Source organism: Paramormyrops kingsleyae, chromosome 13 (assembly GCF_048594095.1).
Source record: "Paramormyrops kingsleyae isolate MSU_618 chromosome 13, PKINGS_0.4, whole genome shotgun sequence".
Lineage (NCBI taxonomy): Eukaryota > Metazoa > Chordata > Actinopteri > Osteoglossiformes > Mormyridae > Paramormyrops > Paramormyrops kingsleyae.
In genome coordinates this window covers 21,327,845-21,352,238 of record NC_132809.1, presented here as the reverse complement: position 1 = coordinate 21,352,238, position 24,394 = coordinate 21,327,845, and the positions used below count along the sequence as shown (strand labels likewise).

The window sequence follows — 24,394 nt, the reverse complement described above, 5'->3', positions numbered from 1 at the left end:
CTGTCAATGTTTTTAAATGAAACGAATCAGGTAACAATGGTATCCCCCCCCCCTTTCCCCTCCATCAGCTTCCCCGTGAGACACCGCTAACTGAATGTTTTGACTTTGGCTGTGAATTCTGGGATTCTGTGCAAAGTCACAACTGAAGTGCTTGCTTTGTTTACAACCAGGAAGGAATGTTATTGTTTTCTATTTAAAATCTTTAATAGAGCCCTAATTTTAATGCACAGTAAAAGTATATCCATATAAATGGTATGTATCATTGTATACCTTTTTGAAAATATACCGTAGATATACCGTAAAAATCTGATATACCACCCTGCCCTACCTTATACGAAATAAGCAACCCATCAAAAAGAACACAACCTTACAAAAACAGCAAAATACCAGACCAGAAACACATCCTTATATCAATACCTCCTTAAATCAACAACACATTACATAAACACAACCTTACATCAAGAACACAAATTTACATCAGTAAAACAACCGAACATCTTGAACATGACCTTTTGACAACAACATAAAGTTACAGCAAAACTATGGCCATGTCAACTGTTTCTCATTGGAGCAAATCCAAATAATAGCATGTGTAACCAAGCTATAACGACAAGCCTAAAATGTGGGCTTGGATGCTGCCTAATTATCCAGTATCCGTGTGGGCAGATGCATTGCTGTAAGCTGTCAGTATACTGCTGGTCCCGCATTTGTATCACTGTATTCTGACTTCCTGACGTCTCCGCAGAGCTAGTCAGCAGTGGACCTGCGAGCTAGCACCCTGCTATTCACTCAGTCTGTTAGCATGAAACGCTAAAGCTTGATTGGTGGTTGTTCGTAGGTGGAGCTTATGCTATGGCCTACAGATGTGGCCTAGCATTTAGACCTTTGCGTGGTCTGTGTGGCCATGATGTGTAGTTACATTTCTGGGAGTGGCGTATGTAGGATGTGATGTAGGATACATAGCTACGCCATGCCTACATTGTACTGGCAGCATTAATTCTATGCACAACCATCCATCAGCTTAAGCACCATGTTGTCCTTCTGTGATGCTTCCTGCATTTTCACACCTCCCTGCCTCACCCTGTCCGTCAGGAGTGGAGTGTCAAAGGCCAAAGCACCAGAACTCGAGTGAGAACGACATAGAGGTGATTTCCAGCGGCACGCCTGACAGCCCTGAGCTCTACATGAAGGGCACCACGCCACCCGACCTGACGCCCGACCTAAGCCCTGCACCCAGCCGGCCTTCCACACCCCCCTGCAGCCCACCCAAGCCCACCCACCGCGCCAAGAACGCCCGCTTTCTGCGGCAGAGTGCGGTGGACGACGAGCGAGGCACCGCTGAGATCCAGGTGCTGATGGAAGGGCGGGGTGGAGGTGGCGAGTACTTGCGTCCCAACAGCTGGGGCGAGGACAAGCACTCATCCGGGGGCGGGGGCAGCAGCAGGGGGGGCAGCCGGGGCAGTAGCCGCTCAACGACCCCCTCGGTGCAGGACGAAACACGGCTGCCGCGCACCAATGGCCACAGGCACGCCCCGTCCAACCACAAGCCCAGAGAACATGCCTCGTCCAATCACAAGCCCCGGGAGCGGTGGGCAGACTGCCCCACGGTGGCCTGGACTACGCAGCGGGCTCTCAGTGAGAGCCTGGCCCACTCGCGGCTGCTGGAACAGGATGAGGAAAAGCTGAGCAACTACGAGATGGAGATGAGACCCCTCCAGCCCATGGACTCGTCCTTCCAGAAGCACTACGGGCCGAGTGAGGAGCGGCACGGGCACGCAGAGCCCCGCCCCCACACGCTGCACAGACTGCAGCCCAAAAGCCGCGAGGCCCGGGAGGCCCGGGATGGGGTGCGGTCCCCCGGTGCCCGTGAGGCCCGGAACGGGGACCCGGACTCAGTGCAGAAGCTGGACAGCCTGCGTGCCGGGGGGGAGGTGCTGGAGGGGAGACCCTTGCGCCGGGACCTCACGCTCTCCCCCCCACAGAAATCCTCCCCCATTGCACTAGAACACGACGAGGAGAACCTGGTCCAGCTCAAGTCAAACTCGGTGAGTGAGCAGTTGGGGACTGAGGGACTGGATTTAGCGTGTGGCAGGATAGTGAGCACACTCTAGGTGCCCAGGGAGCTGAGTGGGGTGAAACAGAGGCAGGATGATGAAGCGGGACTGTCAGACACCCCCACCCCCACCAGAAAGCTCTCCGATAACAATCTGCACCCCTCGGTGCAGCCCGCTGGGCCGACCCAATCCGACGCATTCTGCGGCTGCACTGCAGACCCAGTACAGAGAGGAGTCTGATTGTAGCGGGGTATCCGGAGAGCCCGGGCGTTCCCTATGTCCACGTGGGGTGGCGGGGGCTGAGTGGGGGCTCACAGCCACCCACTCTCAAAGCATCCCTCAGCAGCATGCTCACACGCACGTAAACACACACAGACAAACGCAGAATCCAGTGCAGAGCCACCTCCTCACAGATGCCCTGTTTGTCTTCTGCCTGCTGCAGAGAGCCTGAAAAAGACACTGTGAATGAGCTGCTCTGCTGTATATGTGATCTATATAAGGGACGGGGGTCCTATGTATATCCCATGACCCCCTCATGATCCCCGGCTGCTGCTTGTTCACCACCCCACCCCCCCCCACACACACACACACACACACGCTCACACACCTGTGCTCTTGGTGCGTAGCTCCATCCACGGTCTGCTGTGCCTCACACTCCTTAGTAACAGCAGATTGGCACAGTGGCCCTGTCTGCAATGCAGCCCCTCCATTGGCTGCCTGGCGCTCTGTTGCTAGGGAACAGCTTATGCCTTGCTCTGCCAGGAGCCAATCAGCCTGCAAGCAAGGGTGCCTGGGGAGTGGGGGTTGTTTGCAGCAGATAAATGCAAGCAATGCAGCACTCTTGTATAAGGCACACTCAAGAGCAAACACGTAGGTCCACATATCACACACACGCAGGTCCACATATCACACACATACAGGTCCACATATCACACACACGCAGGTCCACATATCACACACACGCAGGTCCACATATCACACACATGTAGATCCACATGTAACACACACATTTGACACACACGCAGGTCCACATATCACACACACGCAGGTCCACATATCACACACACGCAGGTCCACATATCACACACACGCAGGTCCACATATCACACACACATAGGTTCACATTTCACACACATGTAGATCCACATATCACACACACATGTAGATCCACATATCACACACACATTTGACACATGCAGGTTCACATATCACACACACATTTCACACACACACGCAGATCCACATATCGTATGGACATACAGGCCCAATTATTACACATACAAGCTTTTACACAAATTAACATACCATACACATATATCAGTCACTCACACACATAGTAGCACAGGCTGTTCTCCTGTGTTCATGTCAGGTCACTGTGCTGGTCATTGTGCTGGTCGTTGTGTGTGGGTTAGCCCTGCTGCAATGGTGACATGAGGTCACTCCAGGCAGACCAGTCTCTGGGCATTCCCTGGGATCCTGGGTTTTCCCATCACAGCCAGCAGAATGGCGAGGTTATCAGGGAAACCTGGGATTCTCAGCCATACAGGCCAGGCCCCCTAACAGGGGAGAGCCCTGGGGAAGACCTGGCATCTGCCAAGTTAGGCTGAATTTCCTAGGATAGAGCAAGGCGGCCATGGCTGTTCTCTGTCCAGCTGTGACGCCCTGTCCAGTCCCACTCCATCAAGCTCAGCCCCATCCCACCCAGCACCGCTCCACCCCACACCACCCCAACCTGCCCAGCTTTGCCCCACCCCACCCTGTACAGCACTACCTCACCCTGCCCAACTCTACCCCACCCCAGCTCAGCCACACCCAGTCCTTCCCCATCCCACCTGTGTTCTTGGAGGCTAGGAATAGTGTAACAAAGGGTGGTGATGAGGGACATACAGATGCACATGGGCAATGGGACTCCCAGGGATGAGCTGCCAGGCCTCTCCTCGAGGAGAGCTGAGCGGCAGTCATGTGCCGAGTGCCTGGCCTGAGTGGGAGCAGGGGAACCGCGGGGGCAGCCACGCGTTGCCGCGGTGATCGCTTGTGGCCAGGCAGGAGCAGTGCCCAGCTGAACGTGTGATGTGAGGGAAGAGGTGTGCCAGTGAGTGTGTGTGATGCACTGGGGGAGGACAGCGGGCGCACTAACACTCTCCTTCTCCCTCCCCCTCTCTCTCTCCCCCACACAGGGCTCCAGCTCGATTCTGGTTGTCATGGTGATTTTGCTCAACATCGGAGTTGCCATTTTGTTTATTCACTTTTTTATTTAAACAATGTATTGCCTATTAATTATTCTTATTATCTATACTATTATTATGAATTGATATGAATATTATCATGACTATTCACCCGTTGCCCGTTTTGATGACAAATACTTCTATAACGAATAAGACGCTAAAAATAAACTCGAAGAAGACGGCATACCTAGGAAGCTCCTGCCATTAAAACCTGGACACAGCAGAATTCTCGCTCAGCTCCCCGCCCCCTCCCCCCCCACCTCACCATTCCAGAGCCTGCATTCCTCCTAAGTTGGGATTCACTATAAGTCACTAATGATACTATGCTACTCGCTGTTCTTGTTCGAGCCCTTCCTTACCTGCCTGTTTGCTCTGCTGATGATGTGGGTGTTTTGTTTTTCCTTTTTCTTCTTTTTTTCATTTGTCACTTTTCGGCTCAGTTCCGCTGAGAGGTGAACACGCCCTTAGCAGCGGCAGGCATGGGCCTGTTCAGCGCTTTCATGCTGCGGCACCAACATCCACGTCACTGGCATCCACGTCACCTTCCACTCACCCCTGTGATTCCCTGCAGACCCCCGACCAGTGCTGGCCCACTACTGGCTCATCGCCTCCAGGCAGAGTGCCCCCCCCCCAAAGAGAGAAAACACCACAACCCACCTTCCCCCAAACCCCATATACCCTACCACCAAACTTAAAGGATCACGGCCCCCCCAATAAAAATGATTTTCCTACATTATGCCCCCCAGTGAAATATGGCAAGCATGTGAGGGCATCAGTGGGTAACCGTGGAAGACACTTAAAACAGGGCTACAAACTTTAAACGTATGCAACAGAAGGCTAGGCTGAGGACTAAGGGCTGCACTGATGCGTGCTTTCAGCACGGAGACACAGAGACCCGGGAACATTTTCTCACTATGATGGCTGGACGCCCTGCAGATGCTCATGGGCCCCCCGCCCACCCCGCCCATCCACCCACTCACCTCGTGGTTTGATCTCCCTGTGCCCCAGCGGTCGTGCGAGTAGCAGTTCGTGAAAGTCTACTGCACCCATCCCACCCCCCACCCACCCACCCACCCATGTCCGTCCACTTAGCTAGGCCCGTTGGCCCCACCCACTCTACGCTCAGCATTATAATGAGACAATGTTTCAGCCAATCGGCAAGCCGCAACACGTTGGAGTGACACGCTGGGTGAACGACGCTGCCACGCCCACGCAGAGTTCAGAGACTGTTACGTTTCAACCGCTGCTTTCAAAACAACTTATTTACTGAAAAAAAGAAAAAAAAAATTTTTTTAGCTATTTGCAAGACGTCTGAAAAAACGCCAACTGCCTTGTTTTTTAAGAGTAAAAAATTGCATGCTCACGTATGTTTTAGTTTTGTATAGATAAAATATTTAAAATAAATCTCTTCTAGTTTTGGAAGCAGTATAGGGTTGCAAAAAAAAAAAAAAAAACGGTTTTAAGTTCATCCCTAAGTAAAGATTAATCTTTTTGGGCTTTGCCAAGATGCTATTTATTGCAAACCTTCCCAAATGGGTCCATGCATTTAAAAAAAAGCAGATTCTTCCATGCGAATGAGTGTTCGTGGCCTGGACTGCATCCATCTGCAGCCGTAAAAACAGAAAAAGAAATAAGAAAAGTGTTTTTATTTTTTATAGCTGGCTTCCGAACAATGACTGTCGATGACACATTTTTATAGCATGTGTGTTTGGGACTTGTGCTCCCCTTTAGATCTCCTGCTCCCCCGCTGGCACCATCTACAGTCCGTGTATCTCCCCCATCCTCCTGTCTCTCTATTTAGCAAAAAAAAACTACGTTTGGCACCGAGCAGGAACAGAGGCTGGGTAAACACTCCTTGAGTAGTGTCCGCATGCCACACTTCAGTTCCCCGAGTCACCCGTGAACACCCCAGGACTGAAGGGATGGTAGATGGATGAAGCGACAACTATCTGCTCCTGTACTTTTACACCATCACCCCCCACCCCACCCCCCCTCCGGAATATTCATCACCCTGTGACATCATCGCATGCCCCAGCATGCCCTGTTCCTTTTCTCTTTTTTTAATTACTTTATTCATTTTTGGGGGCTTTGTTTTGTTTTGAATTATGTGGAGAAAATAATGAAAGTGTTTGAAAGTACCCGGTTCTTGTGTGGTTATTCCTGTGTCTTCTCAACCTAAATTACTAACCAACCAGCAGCTTGTAAGGTAATGCGCTCCATTTTCACTGATTTCCTGGAGAGTTAGGGTTAAAGGTCGGGCTGAGAAACAAAGAACCTTAGACATTTTCTGCGTGTGTGTGGCTTTCAGCAAACGAGAGAACAGAGGCGAAGGGAAGTAACAGAACAGGGAAAGATGCTGCGTCTTTAAGCCTTGCCCACAAGGGTGGGTCGCTACCATGGAAACCTTGATTCAGGATTGTGTTCCATCACATGAGGGGCAGGGCCAGACAAATGGGGGTGGGGTTTGTCTCCTGAGACCTCACGCTGCTCGATGAGTCTGCTCTGAAGAGAATGAGAAGAGGAATACAGAGTGAATACCAGCCACGTCTGTCTGAGAAAAAATACTTTTATGCAAAATCAACATTCATAAATAAATGTGTCTTTGTATTGCGTGAAATGATTCATATAACAGGAAAGTTACTGCCCCATTTTCCCATTCAGCTGCCAATAGCACATCAAGAAAAGCATGAGAACATTATCTGATCCCAGATCAGATTCCGTGAAGAGGGGGACATCTTGGATGGTGCGTATTAAAGGCTTCTGTGTGTACAGAGCTGGGCAAAGAGGCTGATCTGTGACATGCTAGAGTGGTGTGAGAAAGAGTGCTCATCACCACTGTACAGGATAGAGGCACCCCCCCCCCCCCCCGAAGACTCACCTCTTGGGGGGGGAGCATGACCCTGCATTCCTCCTAGGGAGGAACTCCCCCGGTTCTCCATTGCTCCCGATGCCCCTAAACCACTTTGATCCACAGTGATTACAGTAATAAAATCACCGCGCATTACCCAAGTTCAGCATCATCCAGCCATGAAGAGGGTTACATGCTGTTTCACTAAACCCACTTGTGGGGAGGGGGGTGGAATCTCACCCGAGGGGGTGGGCAGGCTTACCCAAAAACACACAGACGCCACTCTGTTACTGTTCACTGCCTTTTTACCAAACAGCGGCCGAACGAACTCGATATCCCAGCTGAAAGCCAGAAAGGTTATGTTTTTTAATGCTTCTATTCACTGCTTTCTGTATAAGCGGGTGGATGATGGATGCCTGGCTGTTAGACCAAGACAGCTGTTTGTTCAAAATGCACAACTATGATAGGCAATAAACATTTTATACAAATGAGTAAAATACTATGCTTCAGTACGTTAGCATAGCCTTGTTCTACGACAGCTCTTCTATAGACCTGCCTGATGCTGCTGGAAGGGACACCAATGAAATATTACACAACAGAAGTGACTGGAACAGCACGAGGCTCCGTGACAAGCCTTGGTGAGGGTGAGGGAGGTTCCACGTGTGACCAACGCTGACAGGAGGGGACCAGCTGGGAGAACGCAGAGATGGAGTGCCAACACCCTAATCGCCGGATTCAACTATCTACCCACAGCACCATGTCCACACGCACACACACGAGCGCACACACACACACAGGCGCGCACGTACGCATGCGTCTGCCCGCACACACAGCCCACCGAGACCCGACTGACGTGCGTTTGACGTTCACAGCCCCTGTTCCTAAAAAAAAGTACCTTTTCAGTTATTTATAAATTCTGCCTTCTTATAAATAGAATTTTCTTTAATGTGTTCGAAAAAGCCAGAAAAATGGGAAAGGGTATAGGAAAGAAAAGGAAGGGGATGGGAAAGGTGAGGAAGGGGATGGGAAAATAGGGAAAGGAAAGGACAGGAAGTGGATAAGAAAGGATTGGGAAAGGAGAGGAAAGGGATAGGAAAAGACAGGAATGGGAAAGGAGAGAAGAGACAGGGAAGGGTAAGGAAAGGAGAGGAAATGGATAGGACAAGATGGAAGGGAAAAAGAGAAGAAAGGGATAGGAAAAGATATGGATGGGAAAGGATAGGAAAGATAAAGGGAAAGGAGAGGAAATGAACAGGAAAAGATAGGGAAGGTAAAGGAGGGATAGGATGGGAAAGGAAAAAAGAGGAAAGGAAAGGAAAGGAGTGAAAGGGAAGAGAAGGCAAAGGATGTTGCCAGCATGGCCCACAGCTACCTCATCCATCTTCCAGCCCATCATCAATTATTCATCCCTTTTTTCCATCCCTTCACTCTTCTCCTCCATCGTTCTCCCGTGCTGGAAGCAGTCCACCCAAGGACATGGGTTCATTTGCCATCCCCTTCCACTTGCTAATAGTATGAAGAAAGTACCATTTGCGACAGGAAGGAATTGGGAAGAAAGGTAGCTCAGGAAACGGCAAGAGGCGACTCAAAGGTCCATAACCGCACTCCTGCTGAAATAAAAGCCGGCCCCTCCCCACAATCAGGACAGAGCACAAGCAGTCACCAGTCCTTCTAAAAACTTTATTGTACAGTAGAGACTAGTGTCAGACTGGCTACATGCACTCCAGTACACAATACAGAAAAAGCAACATGATGCGTTTCCAAAGAGAGAAACAGCAGGCAAAGATAGAGATAGAGGCCTCTTTGTGGGTCAGTATTTACAGATCTGGGCTCACAATGTACATGCATACTAAGAGGAACACAAATACATGAGCTCATTCACGCATATGCTCACACACACATGCAGGCACACAATCCCACGAAGGTCAGGACCGGGCTGCTCCCTCCTGCTCCTCGTAGGATACCTTCGCCATGGCCTGTCCCACCTTCAGCACCTTTTTGTCCTTGGCATCAGGACCCATGTTGGCCCGGGCCAGATGCAGCCAGTACGCTTCCGTGCGGGTCTGAAAGTCGGCTAACGTCTCGCCAGATTTCACCAGAGGATGTTCCTCTTCTAAAAGAGAGGATAGACTGTCAATGCTCCTGTTTCTGGACAATGCTGATAAAGCAAAGACTGCTGCTGTATCAACTGTATGCACAACTGCTACTTCTGCTCCGGCTGATCCTACTGGCAGTGTGACTGGTACAACTGGAACTGCTAATGCTGCTGCTAAAGCTACTGCTAATGCTATTGCTAACGCTACTGGCAACAATGCTCGTGCCAGTGCCGCCAGTTGTGGCACTGCCACTTCACTGCTACTATTTTTGCTACTGCTGGTTCTGCTGCTGTGCTTAGGTATGCTGCCACTGCGGACAGCCAGACAAGCGCAACTACTACTGCTTTCTCAGTCTTCCTCCATCTGTAGCTCCTGAAGCTCCCGCTGTCAGCAGCAGAACTCCTGGTGGCCAACAAGCTATAAAACATACCCAACGCCCAACAAGCCCATGTTATAGCCACTGCTACCAGGAGAGGCTGTACACAAAGCTCCTGGTTTACCAGCTTATTTATGAGGTGGCAGAGGAGGAGACAGACAGCAGAATAAAAATTCATCCTTCAGTGAATTTTGAGCAGAGGAACCATTATGGAGAACAATTTGTTTCTTCCAAGTTAAAATCGGGAATCTTTTAGGTTGCTGCACCTGTCCGCCACGGGCGACCCAGTGATGCAGGGAAAATTGCGTCTATGACATCCCAGAGCACCGCACATTTTACGGACGCATCCTCGTGAGGACGAGGCCACGGCAGATGGAGCGAGAGCCCTGCACACGTCTACACACTCAGGTACATGAGCAGATGGAGGTGGTGTCCACCCCTGACAGATTTATGACTGAAAGACAGATTGTACACCTGTGAAATGGGGGGGAAAAAAATGCGGGTCCTGGCTGTTCAGCTCATTCAGAATCCCAAAAATCACAGAAGGGTCAAGGTGCCTGTGCAAAACCACTCACACGTACGGAAGATACGCGTGCAAATGCAGCCAGGCAGCCCAAGCTCCATCTGCATTGTTCTAAAATAATAAGGTTCAGGTTATGATGCAATTTCAGCATTAACCTCTTGACAGATTTCACTGGTCGTAACATGATTTCACACGTTCTTCATAGCTGATGGGAGTAAGAAATATTTTCTGTGATTAGGAGGCTCTCTGCAGCTACTGGGCGACTGAAGCACAATCACAAAGTCAAAATTCTCCAATTCAAAACCCATCACACCAAAAAAAAACTGCATGTTACATGAAATACTTCTCCGGGTATTTAAAATATTATTTTACATACCAAATATAAAACATTATCCCATTCTTGATGGTTTTGTGCCTCAGATAACCACATGTGAGACCACTCCTTGATCTTGTCGAACTGAAACTGATCTATAGCCTCATTACCATGGTTCTAAGGTGAGACTAAGGAATGGTCTAATCTACTTCAAGTCCACTTCCCAGTCATGGCTAAAACCATATCTGCCTGCAAGAAAACACAACATCACATAGACACTACACCCATGGTTCCAGACCTTGCATGTAAAAAGACAGAGTTGTGTCAAGAAGCTGTACTGTCAGGTTCCCTGGTACTGCTACTCAAGACAAAATAAAATGGTGCAGGACAACATCCAGCTTTACAAATGGGTAAAAGCTGAATGGTGCTATGTATAGATGCAGGAGCTAAGCAGCCAGAACAGGACAGTGAAGATGACCTGTGGGGCACAATACAGAGCACACTGAGCCAGAGGTCAGCCAAGGCCTGTGGGGCAGAGCGCAGAGCACACTGAGCCAGAGGTCAGCCAAGGCCTGCGGGGCACAATGCAGAGCACACTGAGCCAGAGGTCAGCCAAGGCCTGTGGGGCAGAGCGCAGAGCACACTGAGCCAGAGGTCAGCCAAGGCCTGCGGGGCACAATGCAGAGCACACAGCCAGAGGTCAGCCAAGGCCTGCGGGGCACAATGCAGAGCACACTGAGCCAGAGGTCAGTCAAGGCCTGCGGGGCAGAATGCAGAGCACACCGAGCCAGAGGTCAGCCAAGGCCTGCGGGGCACAATACAGAGCACACCGAGCCAGAGGTCAGCAAAGGCCTGTGGGGCAGAATGCAGTGCACACCGAGCCAGAGGTCAGCCAAGGCCTGCGGGGCACAATGCAGAGCACACTGAGTTACAGGTCAGCAAAAGCTGACGGGACAGAGTGCAGAGCACACCGAGCCACAGGTCAGCAAAGACTTGCAGGACAGAATGCAGGGCACACCGAGCCAGAGCTCAGCCATGGCCTGTGTGGCAGTATGCAGAGCACACCGAGCCACAGATCAGCAAAGACCTGCGAGGCAGAGCGCAGAGCACACCGAGCCAGCGGTCAGCAAATGCCTGTGGGCCAGAATGCAGAGCACACCGAGTCACAAGTCAGCCAAGGCCTGCAGGGGCACACTGACAATGCTCCCAATCCAAACGCCTTCAGAATTCTATCCCTCACATGCTCCCTAACCTGGACGGGTAAATGGGACCAATGCCAGCCGCCCCCTGCTGGTCAGCACTACCTACCAATGTCGTCGGACACTTCATCGGACTCTTCGTCCTCCAATTCGCCACCTCCAGCCTCCTCCTCCTCATCTCCCGACTCAGACTCAGACTCCTCCAGCCACTCCTGTGTCTCTGCAGGTGGAGCAGCATCAAGTCAACTTCTGTCTGAAGCTACAGCGTGACACAGGCACAACCGACATTCAACACAAACGCACAAACGCAAATGATATAAACACATATCTATAACACACACTCACAGGAACCGAAGAAGCCTGGAAGGCACAGCCCATCTTACTCATCCAGATACTTCAAACCAAAGTTCGGCAGGTGATCAACCTGGACTTGCTTAGCCTGAATGCAAAGATGTCTGTCTTCTGTACCAGGAAGCTCATATTAACACTCATTAGCAGGTTATTTAACAGTGAAGCTGGTCCCCCACTATTATCCCCCGTGTCCATTTCACTTGTGTTAAGTGAGGAACATGTCTTGCACAATAGGGGCAGACCCCAAACAGGATGCCAGCCCACCACATGGCACAGAAGGATAAAAGAGCTCTTTTATCTCCACCCACAGCTGCTTTTAGTGGAGTAACCCTTGGAAAATGCATCACTCCTGATGCCCCATTGTTGGACTCCCTCTAAAGCAGCAGTGTACCACCTCCTTAGCTGGCCTTTTCAGGGCTCTACGGATCTAAGCGACTCCCGTTATAACTGCTTCACTCTAGTGTGGGGGTGTACGTACGGAAGGATCGGTATAAACACCTGAACCTCCAGAAAAAAAAAAGGGAAAAATCTTTACAAAAAAAGAAAAGAAAATCGGTCTCTCTAGAGTCTAGAACATCCTGTATAACACACAGAGAATTGATTTCATCCTAGTTATGTTAAATTTTGGCCTCTTCACCATTTCATTCCGGTCTTTTAACAACCAACTGTACCACCTATTCAATTCAACATATATGTAAATACTCATAGTGAAATTCAGTGCCGAATATGTAGGTGAGAATGTGTAAGGGCCCAAACACAGAACCCTGAGGCACTTCACTCATCACACTGGGCTAACTAACGGATGGGCCTCCGTGACAGCTAACTTTAAACTCATATAATGACATACCAAACACACGCCAATGAACAGAGAAAGGAACACTCACTGGGGTCCATCTCCACCAGCACTTCCCACTGGTCCATCTTGTGGAGGTCGAGGGCATAGAGGTCGCCGAGGGTGAACTGCCGGTCACCCACCTCAAACATGCCACCGTACAGGTAGAGTTTCCCATGCTTGACAGCAGCCATGCCACTGGACCGGGGGCAGGGCTCCATGGGTGCGACTGTGGCCTCTTCCTCCTCCTCTTCCTCCTCGCTTTCCTCCTCCACCAGAGTGCCAGGAATGACCTCCTTGATTGTCATCACTGTCCCATCATCAGCCACAATCTCCTTGACCACTTCCACGGGGCCATGCTGCTCCAGCTCCTCTGCTTCTTTGCCCTCCTTGCTCCCATGCCCCTCCGACACCCCCTGCTCCTTCTTCCCACGGCGACGCTTTTTCTTTTCTGACTTGGAGCCCTGCAAGACCAAACATGACTATGACAAGACAGGCAACCAGATACACCCAAGCCTACAAATGCCAGGTCAGCCACACATCTGTGGCTTTCCATTTTCATAGCTTAATCACTCTGATACACACACACACCAAACAGGATGCTATTCCATCGCATCTCACACAAGCGGGACACCCTGGACAGGATGCCAGTCCATCGCATGGCACACAAGGGGGACACCCTGGACAGGATGCCAGTCCATCGCATGGCACACAAGCGGGACACCCTGGACAGGATGCCAGTCCATCGCATGGCACACAAGCAGGACACCCTGGACAGGATGCCAGTCCATCGCATGGCACACAGAAATTATGGAAAACCAATTAATTGGTTCCAAGCCCGAAGAAAAACACATTTAGGTGTAATTTTGTTTTTTTTTAGCATTTAAACACAAAATGAACAGAATAAAACAAGAAGAGCATATACTGTACTAAACACATCTAAGCACATTTATCAAAACAGTAATTTGTAAAACAAGAAAATAAATGTATGCAAACAATGTGTAAAGTTAAAAAAAAATGTGTCCTGCCCCGATCGTCCGCTCCTTCCGTGTGCCACGCCCTCTAGTTAACCCCTTGTGGAATCCCCATGTGATCAGCTGTTTCTGGTTGTTGTCATTAGTCCACTGTATTTAGTCTGCGTTTCAGTCTGTTTCCCCAGTCCGGTCATTGTATTGTCCGTCTGCGTTTTGCCTGCCTTACCTGTAATTAAACCCCGTATTCCCCGATACCCTGACGTCTGCGAATTTGTCTCTGTTCCGTCCCCGCTCAGCACAACAATATTATTATAATTAAATATATTAATGGTTTATTATTAATGATATTAAAATAATGAATAAGAAATCTTTATTTTTAAATGTATTTTATTATATAACAATAATTACTGTTACTGTCTATCAATGTGCCGCGTGACTCATTTCCCCGCGCGTACAAGTTATCTTAGGTCGGCATTCACGATTCGACTTCTGAGATTCAAATCGAGTTCTAGGTCATTTTTTTTCGAACTGCTTGGTTCGACTTTTAAGAAATTCGAGTTCTAATGAGTTCGGGAACTGAGGTACCACTGTATACTTATATATTATACTACAATATTCTGTGTATAATCAGGGTATTCTTTTTGTGTACTATGTGCGTTTTTAAAATTGTCCGCACCACTTCTATTTGTTTGCACTGTGCATACCGTCTTTGTCTGTTTGGCACTACATGCATGTTCATCTGTGCGCGGCATGGTTACTACTGTATGCTGTATTTCCCCCTGGGGTGAATAAAATCAATCTTAATCGTAATCTTAACTGAGAATTGGAATATCAAAACAGCAGCTAATGGGGAATGCAAGAGGAGAAAAAAAATGTAAAACAACGCAGCCATTAACCACTCTAGTAACAGGCCAGTCCGTGCACAGTCACACACACACTGGCCCACACAGGTACCTTGAGCTGGAGAGAGAACCAGCGGTTCTTGCCAAGGTCGTACTGGTACAGGTCATTGTAGAAGTCTCCTTCCAGCGTCTCCTCCTCTTCCTCATCGCACACTCCCCCAAACAGCAAAAAGCGGTTTCCTGGGGCCAAGGCCAGTGAGAACCCAGAGCGGGGGTTGGGTTTCATACCCGATGGACTCACACGAGACCACACCCACTTTTCTGCTGGAGCAAAATGGCGAGTTCTTTTAGAATGGATAATGCAAACATGTGGTTTGATTTTGGAAAGTACAATTTAAACAGGCAAGTGGAGAAAAGCAGGCAGAGAAAGAGGGACAGGAAGACAGACTGACAGACAGGGAGCGCCAGAGGTAGTGTGAGAGAGAGACACAGGCGGGCAGAGAGAGAAACAGGCAGAGAGAAAGAGAGAGGGACAGAGAAGCAGAGACAGGGAGAGGCAGAGCGACATGCAGAGAGTGAAAGACAGGCAGAGAGACAGAGAGGAACAGGCAGGCAGAGACAGGCAGACAGACAGATAGGAGAGCAGGAAGCCAAAGGGAGTGCGAGAGACAGACACAGGCAGGCAGAGAGAGAGACAGGAAGAGAGAAAGAGAGAGGGACAGGCAAGCAGAGAGAGACAGGCAGAGATAGAGGGATGGGCATGGAGAGAGACAGGGACTGGCAGAAAGACACAGGCACAGATAAACAGTGACAGGCAAAAAGACAGATGGGCAGGCAGAGGGACAGGGATAGGCAGAGAGATGGGTAGGTAAAGCCAGCAAGAGACAGGCAGTCAGACAGAGAAGAACAGGCAGGCAGAGAGACAGGGACAGGGAGAGAGAGACAGACACGTTTGTGATGCGTTACCTTGGTCCTCAATGCCCTCTCTCTTCAGCAGAAACATGTCAGAGTGAATGCTGCCTTTGTCCACATCCTTCTTGGCTTTCTGGGGATGAAAATGTCCATCAGGGCACAACACACAACCTACCAAGTAATGCTAGGCCTGGTGAAAGTGAGCCTGAGCCACCAGAACACAGACCCTTGGGCTCCAGAGACTGAACTGCCTTTCGTAGCTATAAAGCTTCTCTGTCTAAGGGTCAGGCAGCTTCCTGACAAGGTGGGGTGTGTTTCTGCATTTCTAGGCACCACCTTCCTGCTCTCAATCCTGAAAATCTCACTATGCTTCATTCCCCTTCCCAGACCTGCTGTTGCCAGGCAACACCCTGCTCCCCCTCCTGCCCTGGTCAGTCTGTGTTGTGTTTGCAAGCAGATTTATAGCATCTCAAACAGGCTCTGCATCCCAGAGCCCATGAAGTGGCCACATTTACACGGCTGCCATAGTGAAGTGTGTGCAGGGTCAGACCAGCCCAAGACCTCAGTCGTGTTTACTTGAGTGTGCTACTCCCAGCTTCAGTGTGCAATAATGAGCACGAGTGTTCCATTCCCAGCTTCAGTGTGTATTAATGAGCACGAGTGTGCCACTCCCAGCTTCAGTGTGTATTAATGAGCACGAGTGTGCTACTCCCAGCTTCAGTGTGCAATAATGAGCACGAGTGTTCCATTCCCAGCTTCGGTGTACATTAATGAGCAAGATGTGCCACTCCAAGTTTCAGTGTGCATTAATGAGCACGAGTGTGCCACTCCCAGCTTCGGTGTACATTAATGAACACGAGTGTCACATTCCCAGCTTCAGTGTGCATTACTAAGCATGAGTGTGCTACTCCCAGCTTTGATGTGTATTAATGAGCATGAGTGTCACATTCCCAGCTTCAGTGTGTATCAGTGGGCATGAATGTCCCATTCCCAGCTTCAGTGTACATCAGTGAACATGGGAGTCCTACTTCGAACTTCCATTGGAGAAAAAGTCAGAACTGCTCAGGCCAAATGGGAGGCTTTCCCTGACAGTAATGAGGACGTGTAACGGGGCCAGATGCAGTGGCGGATACGGACTGGGATCCTCCCGCATCCACTGGCTGACACTCGCACAGGGCTCAGCCAGAAGCCACACTTTGAGAGCGACACGTCTAAAACAAGTGGAGAAGCTCCATCATCCTGTCAGACAGCTGAACACCCCCGGCCTCTGACTGACAGGAGAAATCTGCACATAATAAATCAAGATAATGTCCCATATCTCAGCACATTACAGATAATATTTGTCTGCACTTATCTATATGAAGCTCTCGGTGGACTGAGGCATTCTGGGAAGGAGGATGTGCAATTAGCACCCGGTTAAACAAAAATGGTGATTGTGCTGCAGTGTGCAGGAAAATAAATCAGTACTGAAATACATTGGGAACCAAAAAACCACATTGAAATCTGACTACAAAGAGAATGTCAAGTTCTCACTGCCTGAGGGGGGGGCACTATTCAGCCCCCAGCTCCCCTGCTACCCCAGAGACTCACAGGCAAAGGAAATGGCACCTCACCAGTTTGGAGTAGCCACCATAGACGACGACGCAGCTGCCATCAGGAGACGGGGTTAGGGCGCAGGCGGATCGGGGTGAGGGGGGGGTGCCCGTGGGGGACAGGCGACTCCAAGTGAAGGTGTCCAGGTTGAAGGTGTGAACATCATTGTAGTAAATATAATCCCTTAAGCAAAATGCAACAAGTCGTGGCATCAATGAAGATGGCCGAACAGAAGTATACAGATACAGGTGATGTGGGGGACTGGAACGGGGCAGAGACTGAGGCTGGCACATTCATCTGGCATAGCGCTTTCAGTTAGCTATTATTCTCAGGGCTGCAGTGACTGAGTGTCTGTCCCAGAAAGAATGGCGAGTAATGGCACTTTTCCATTGGCATACAGGAGCCGAGCCGTACCGCAATTAGAAATGATTTACAGCTCGGTTCCAGTTCATTTCGGTTTTCCACTGCAGGAGGGTCGCCTCGGTAAGGGCCTTGCTGGGTTTGGACAGCGATAGTGACATAAAACTGAAGAGACGCTTATTTACGGTTCACACTGTGTACTTCACGATTTACTATGTACAGTTATTATTATTATTTTTCTATGGCGTGCTAATTTCCACTAGCACGTCTGTGAGAACTGCCATGTTATGCGAGTATGAAACAATAGCGGAATTAGCATTCAATAGCGTATATCTGCATTACAAAACCATTCCGTTCTGCTGCTGTATAGTATTTTTTCAAGTAGGAGGTTGGAAATTTTCAAGTGCAGGTCTGGGTCGGGCCCGGCTCGGTATTTGGTAACAGTGGAAAAGCGCCATAAGGCCGGGTTACTCCAATGACAAGATGCTGCACATATAAACATACATTTTCACGCAAATATCTATTTAGAGTCAACAATCCAGCATGGAGTAAGCCCACACAAACACAGCGGGAGCACACAAACCACCGAAAACACACCGCCAGGGTTAGGCTTGAACCTGCAACACTGGAGGTCTGTGCAATAAGACTACCTGCTGCTAGCCAATCCCCCATATTTTGTTGGTCACCTTACAATGTTACCCGAAGAGACTTATAATTATAACTCATTTATACAAGATCGGTTCCTGGAGTGACTGAGGATATGTAACTACTAACATGTACAACAGCCTGGGGGTCCTGGGATAGCAGATCAGCCTGCCGACCCATTCTCATTTCATAATACAGTGGTGCCTGCGGCTCACGAACGCTGTGGTCTACGAACAATTTGGTTCACAACCCAAAATTTACTGAAAAAAATGCATTGGTTCACGTACAAAATTTGGTTGACAAACAGATTCCGTGACCAGATTCCTTTTTTTATCCTAGCGCAGCTCCGGCGGGGCGCATGTCCCAGCATGCTCCGCGTGCGATTGTAAATAGAAGGACCACAAAAGGCACCCAACGAGCACCGAACCCAAATATACAGACGGGAAACACAAGGTTGTCAGACGCCGAACTGCAAGATGCACACACGAAGGAAGATTTACACACGCTAAATACATGCGACGATCGGACCGTGTACATACAAGACAGGGACAAACACACACGCGACAATAGGGAAACGCAACCATTAACATTAACAACAACAACAATACAAGGGTTAAGGATTGTTAATAAAGAGCGTGATTTCTCCCCCCACCCCCACCCAGCACTCTCCCTCCACCCGGAGCTCTCTCCCTACCCTCACCTCGTGCTCTCATGGAAGCCTCCAAAAATCAGGAGCTGCCTCTTGCTCAGGACCATGCGGTGCCCACTGCGGCCAGAGGGGGCGCCAGGGACCCTGGAAACACAGTACAGCATTGCACGTAGTTAACAGCATGCGTAAGCACACAGATACACCACACACAGACATAAACACACATCCACTCAGACTGCATACTAACTGACAATACTCAGACATACTCTACTTCAATATTTCTATGCCACGGTGGAACGCAGAGGCCGCTCATAAAAATGCGGGGATAAAAGTCAAAGACATCATCCATCTGCTCCCTCATCATGCTGAAACTCTATTGCCATTTCATTTTTGACTGCTTTTGGTCAGAATCGATATGCCACAAATGCCTCTAAATACGGTGAGAATAGGCTGGCACAGCAGAATGCCAGCATTCCAATGGAAGGGGCTTCCAAAGGCTACAGCAGATCCACAGGCTGCCCCACACACACACGCACACACACACACACACACACACACGCACACACACACACACACTTACTTGACTTGCTCCCAGACGTGTGTGTTCAGGTGAAGCACCCACAAGTCCTTATAGTGGTAGAACTGCTCTCCATCAGGTGAAGCAAACTCGCCCCCAAAGACCCACAGCTGCCCCCCAGCCTGAGGAACAACCACCGCCTGCAGAGGCAGAGCCCATACATTCATGGCACAGACAGGATGGGATCAGCCGGGCAGATTAAGGAGGGCAGGGGGGGTGGGACAGGAGACCGCTAAGGGCTTCACGCTGAGCCGAGGGCAAGGCCTCCTACAAAGCAGCAGGCCGTTGATACTGCACAGGGAACTGTACGCTATTCCTATTCACAACTTGAAAATATAGAAAGCAAAAGGCTTAAGCACACCAGCTGTGATATTAGTGCTTTTTTTAAGCACAAAGGTGTGTGTGCAGAGTGGGGGTCAGGTGAATTAATTTTAATACTTGAGAACGCTGAAGTATACAGAAGCTCCTCTACTTATGAACTTTCAACTTACGAACTTTCAGACATATGAATGAAGAGGACTGTAAGTCCAAATTGTGTTCATCGGGCTCCCATTTCCTGTCCGCAACATCCGCGCAGCAGCGTAGTGTACGTACTCCCAGCATCCTAGTTCTTTGTACTTGCGTATGCCCTTAAAATAATGCTGAATAACAACTTACGAACATTTCAAGTTACGAACGCCTGTTCGGAATGTATCTCATTTGTACTGTAAGTAGATGAGCGTCTATATTTACATGCTGAAAGAAAATCCAGCCCTCTAGTGGACATAGGTGAAAATGACACTTGACTGGGCTGCCTGCCAGTTCAGACACTGCAAGGCCAGCCACTGAAATACAGCTACACAATACAAATGGGAGGGGAGGGGAGGCGTGAAAGGTACCTGGTGAGCACAGCGGCGTGGAGGGGGATTGGGGATGTCAGACTTCACCCAGGTATTCTTCTTGATGTTATAAAAGAAGAGGTCGTTGTACAGGAAGGTCTGGGAGGAGACAGAAAACAAGAGCCCTTTAATCACCTGCCAAGCCTTCATTCCTCCTGGATACCCAGCAGCAGCCCAGTGTGTTTACGAGCCTTCTGTTTACAAACAAAGGCCACATCCTTCTAGCTGTAAATGTGAACCTGGGATGTGGGTCCCATGTGTGATTATAGAGAAAGCCAGGAGGGGGCGCTCAGAGCCAGTGCACAGCATCCTTGAGAACATGCTCTCACTCAAAACTCACCTTCTTCCCATTGTAAAATTCACCCCCAAACAGGATCAGCTCATCCTTTTCAGGGTGGGCGGATAGTGATGCGTTCAACCTGGGGGTTGAGGGGGACAGATGTGCAACACAGAGCTTCAGTTTAATGAGTAACCGCTCTGGACATAGAGTTAGATCCCAGATGTTTCTCTGGTCTTTTTTTAAAATCTTGGAAACATTTCAGAAATGCAATGTGCGTATAGGAAACAGCTTTTTAAATATATTATTTGGGGGGAAACCGTAAAAAAATATTCCATATCATTAGCCACTTAAATGTGGTAGTCTCCGATTCCACATACAGTAAAGTTATCATTCTCTGCACTCCATCATACTTACCTGGGCGAAGGTGGTGGGCAAACGGTTTCTACAACTTGCGTCTTCTTCGCATCCAGGGACTGGAACTCTGCGATCAGTGCCTCCAGATCTTCCTGTAACACACGACATCCAGGAGGTAGCGCAAGAGTTAACGACACAGGTGGGTCGAGTCCCAGTAGGGGGCGCTACTACAGTGTGAGGTGCTTCACCTGAAATGCCGTAGCAAAAACACTGAGCTGTGTGGCTTGTTTTGTGTAGCGCCATCCCACGGACGTGTAAAAGTAAATCGCTATGCGATCAGCTCCAAAATTAAATCAGCTATCTTGTCGCTAAAAACTGTGCATTTACCGATAAATCTTGCCATTTCACTCAGCCCGTCGACTTACCAATTTACAATTAACTCCAGCAAAAATAAATAACATGCAGCTACCAAGCTAACTAGTTAAATAACTAGATATCACTTGCCTCATCTTTCTTGGATCTCTTGGAAACCTTCTTTTCCATTTTGGCAGCGGTCTTTTCCGCTCCTTTCACTTTCTTTTCTTTTTTATTTTTCTTACCCATTTTCAGTGCTTGCTAGTTGACTGGTTGACAGATAACGCGTGTGGAGTGTAGTTAACTCACATGGACGCTATCCTGTACGAACTACAGCGCTTCCTATGACGATCACAGACAGCACTCCTCGGCTCGTAAGTATAGAGCCCCCTCTGGACCGGAGGAGTTATGTTTTTGCCATGAAAAACATTTGGAAAGGCTTAATCTAATAATTCGAAAGAATTTTTGAGAACATTATACAATGGTGTGAACTATGACAATATATAAAGTGTAATTTATTATTTGAGCCCTCCGTCGTTATTGCCCTCTCACTTGGCAGGTCTCGCTTGTTTCTAAAAGCCATCTTACTCTCTCTCAAAGATATACCTACATCTGCTGTCAGGATTACCTACCTGTGGGTTACAGCAAGCAGGGTGCACAGATATAGGCTCCATAATACCTAAGAAATTCACCTATTGCTCATCACTGTATGTGCATCTCACTGTGGGTACCCAGACATTGCCGTCTCATCCTGAGCTGTCTAAAACACTGCCCTACCTGCCTTCTGAACTTCCTGGGCATTGGACACAGAATAGAGGCACTGCTCTCCTTTTCTCTCCTCACGCCATGAGGCTTAGCCTACCATGCTGCCTGGATCGCTCCTCCTCACACTGAAACCAATCCACTGCGCTGTCACTTGTCTGTTAGCCCTCGCGCTATCGCAGGGATGCGAGTACCATCAGTGCAGGCGGGCTGCCGAAATGAAAGTGTTATGCTTTATGCAGGTGGGTGAACTTAGTAACAAAAGGCACAGCTAATCAGGTTTATCGGGGGGGGGCATCCGAAATTTAAATAAGCTAGGCAGGGGTGGGGTTCAACACGGAAATGTGTCAAAATTTTGAAATACATTACAAACTGAAAATCAGACATGATAAATCAATGGGCAGCCATGGTAGGTATACTGAGGGGAAAAAATTAAAAATGCCAACTTCGTACATAAACGAAGGAATTATGCTAACAACCCGATCCATTGGACCCTCCACCTCAGATAGTGGCGTAGCGATGCCCATGGTCAGATACACCAAACTGCTTATAACAGCACCTAGCACAATGTGTCTCATTTATGTCACTTCCTGGAATAGAAAGAGGCTTGAAGCCCATCACTAGACAAACAGCATATCTCTCTATCACTGTTGAATGTAACGTAGCTTATGGGAACGGTCTGTCCTGCCTTGTAAGGCTATGACAGCTTAAATCTTGGTGGCTCTATTCTATTTGTGGTGTTGACACCCACTCACTAATTAATATGGAATTTGATGTGCCTTCCTTCCTTCCTGGCCTGTCCTGTCTAGATCACTGTGCTTCACTGGGATTCTCCCTGCAGTCTCGATTCCTATGTGTTCGTTGGTATTATAGACCTTTGTGAGTAAGATATCATTTTCCATGGTTTGTCAAAACCCCCTGTCAATAAGCATTCTCCCTGCATTATAAATTCCAGCCCATTGCTTTGAATTCTCCTTCTCCCTCTCCTTCATTTACCATTCAAGGCTTCTGCTTGCTAGTTGTCATATTCCATAGGTCCTTTCTGTTCTGCGCAAATCACTCTGGATTCTACCCTTTGTTCTTGATGTATCAGATAACGTTGTAGATCCGTGTACATGTGCTAATGCTCTCTCTCCATTTGCTGGAACCTTCAGCATGTGCAAGGACCTGCTGAATGAGGCACCGACGCTAACATCAAGCACTGAAGCATCTCTATGGCATCTACAGCACAAAGAGTTGCAGCTCCTATCAGCGTTCTTACAAAACAGATCCCATGCTGAACATACAAGAGCGGGAGATGGGTACAGATGAAGGGAGATACTGTGTTCTCAAGAGCAACAGTTACTTCAGTTTTTATAGCGATAAACGCAGGGCCATTTTAGCTTGCCCAGTGCAGACTCTGGTGGCTTTCGACTCCTTCGGCCTCGGCTGATTAGAGGAATCTATGGGAATGTGTCACATGACCTCCATTGTGAAAGAGCAACTTGGAAACTCATGAAAAAAACATGAAAAGTGGCTTCAATCACCATGCATAACTGTGTAGGAGAAGGTCAGGGTCATAGGCAGCCCAGAGCACCCAGTAAAACCCATAACAGAAACACACACCAAACATGCAGTGTGATAATGCACATGCACACAGACAAAATATCACTCTGCTTCTCAGTACTTTTCATTGGTTCCCATTTTATTTTAAGTAGTGATCCCACCCTAAACTAAAAATGCTGAAAATAAAAATAGTTATTTTTTCTAAAAATAAGTTGTAAAAAGTAAGCTGGTCTTAGAGGACATCACCAATTTATTTCTTGTTCCCTCAGCACAGATAAATATATACATATATGTGTGCACACCAGGGGTGTAATTAGAATATCTGGACTTCAGGACAAAATGTCACCTGGACCCTACAGCTCCAGCTGGCACTTTCAAACTGAAGAAATACGGGTCCCACAGTAGATAGAATTTACAGAGTGGTTGGGGGAGGTGGGGGGGGGGTCCCCCTGGTAGGTTTTGCCCAGCATGGGACCCCAATAGTTGATTCCCAACTGCCCGTGAATCTGCAGGGGTCTGTGTCGCCCTTCGATGGCCACACACACACACCCACAATACAAAGTGTGCATGCAGTTGCTGCCACTAGATAATGCTGCCCTGTCAGACATAATGTGAAGGAAATTAAAAGGATAAGAATCTGTTCATAACCTGTTTCACGGCAGGAAGAAAAGCTGAACCCTCACACGTCACTGAAGATTAACAACCGCATTCAGCGTCTCCCCCCCAGCTTCAAGTCCATATTGGAAAATCAGGCCCCCTTGTAATCTACCTCAGACGCTGACACACGATTCTTGACAGCCACATATAAAGTTCTCTGGTATAGCAACCGAGGTCTCAGAATATTTTTAAAAA

The 24,394-nt window shown here is 48.7% G+C and overlaps 2 protein-coding genes across 6 annotated transcripts in view; one reads left to right on the top strand and one right to left on the bottom strand.

Annotated features, from left to right (window-relative positions):
• Positions 1–5,267, top strand: part of jph3b (junctophilin 3b) — a 31,588-nt gene extending 26,321 nt beyond the window's left edge. Inside the window, exons 4-5 of the mRNA XM_023841639.2 lie at positions 1,093–2,045; positions 4,232–5,267. Of these exons, the coding sequence (XP_023697407.1) occupies positions 1,093–2,045; positions 4,232–4,312 (1,034 nt within the window). The 3' untranslated portion in view covers positions 4,313–5,267. The remainder of the gene's footprint in view (positions 1–1,092; positions 2,046–4,231) is intronic.
• A 3,526-nt stretch (positions 5,268–8,793) lies between these two features.
• klhdc4 (kelch domain containing 4) lies at positions 8,794–21,590 on the bottom strand. 5 transcript variants are annotated; one of them, XR_011982278.1, is made up of 13 exons: positions 21,382–21,590; positions 20,942–21,029; positions 20,588–20,666; positions 20,248–20,346; positions 19,373–19,509; positions 18,844–18,936; positions 17,159–17,321; positions 15,600–15,678; positions 14,746–14,957; positions 12,870–13,281; positions 11,980–12,073; positions 11,744–11,854; positions 9,224–9,240 (listed from the first exon to the last, which is right to left on the bottom strand). XR_011982278.1 is itself a non-coding variant. In XM_072698388.1 (12 exons), exons 1-12 carry the CDS (start codon positions 21,482–21,484, stop codon positions 9,053–9,055), a joined length of 1,764 nt encoding a protein of 587 aa, XP_072554489.1. In that variant the 5' UTR covers positions 21,485–21,589; the 3' UTR covers positions 8,794–9,052. The 5 variants fall into 5 exon arrangements, 2 of the variants coding, with proteins under 2 accessions (XP_072554489.1, XP_072554490.1); XM_072698388.1 differs by lacking the exon at positions 11,980–12,073 and having other exon boundaries at positions 8,794–9,240; positions 21,382–21,589; XM_072698389.1 differs by lacking the exon at positions 11,980–12,073 and having other exon boundaries at positions 8,794–9,240; positions 14,746–14,954; positions 21,382–21,589.
• Positions 21,591–24,394: the final 2,804 nt, after the last annotated feature.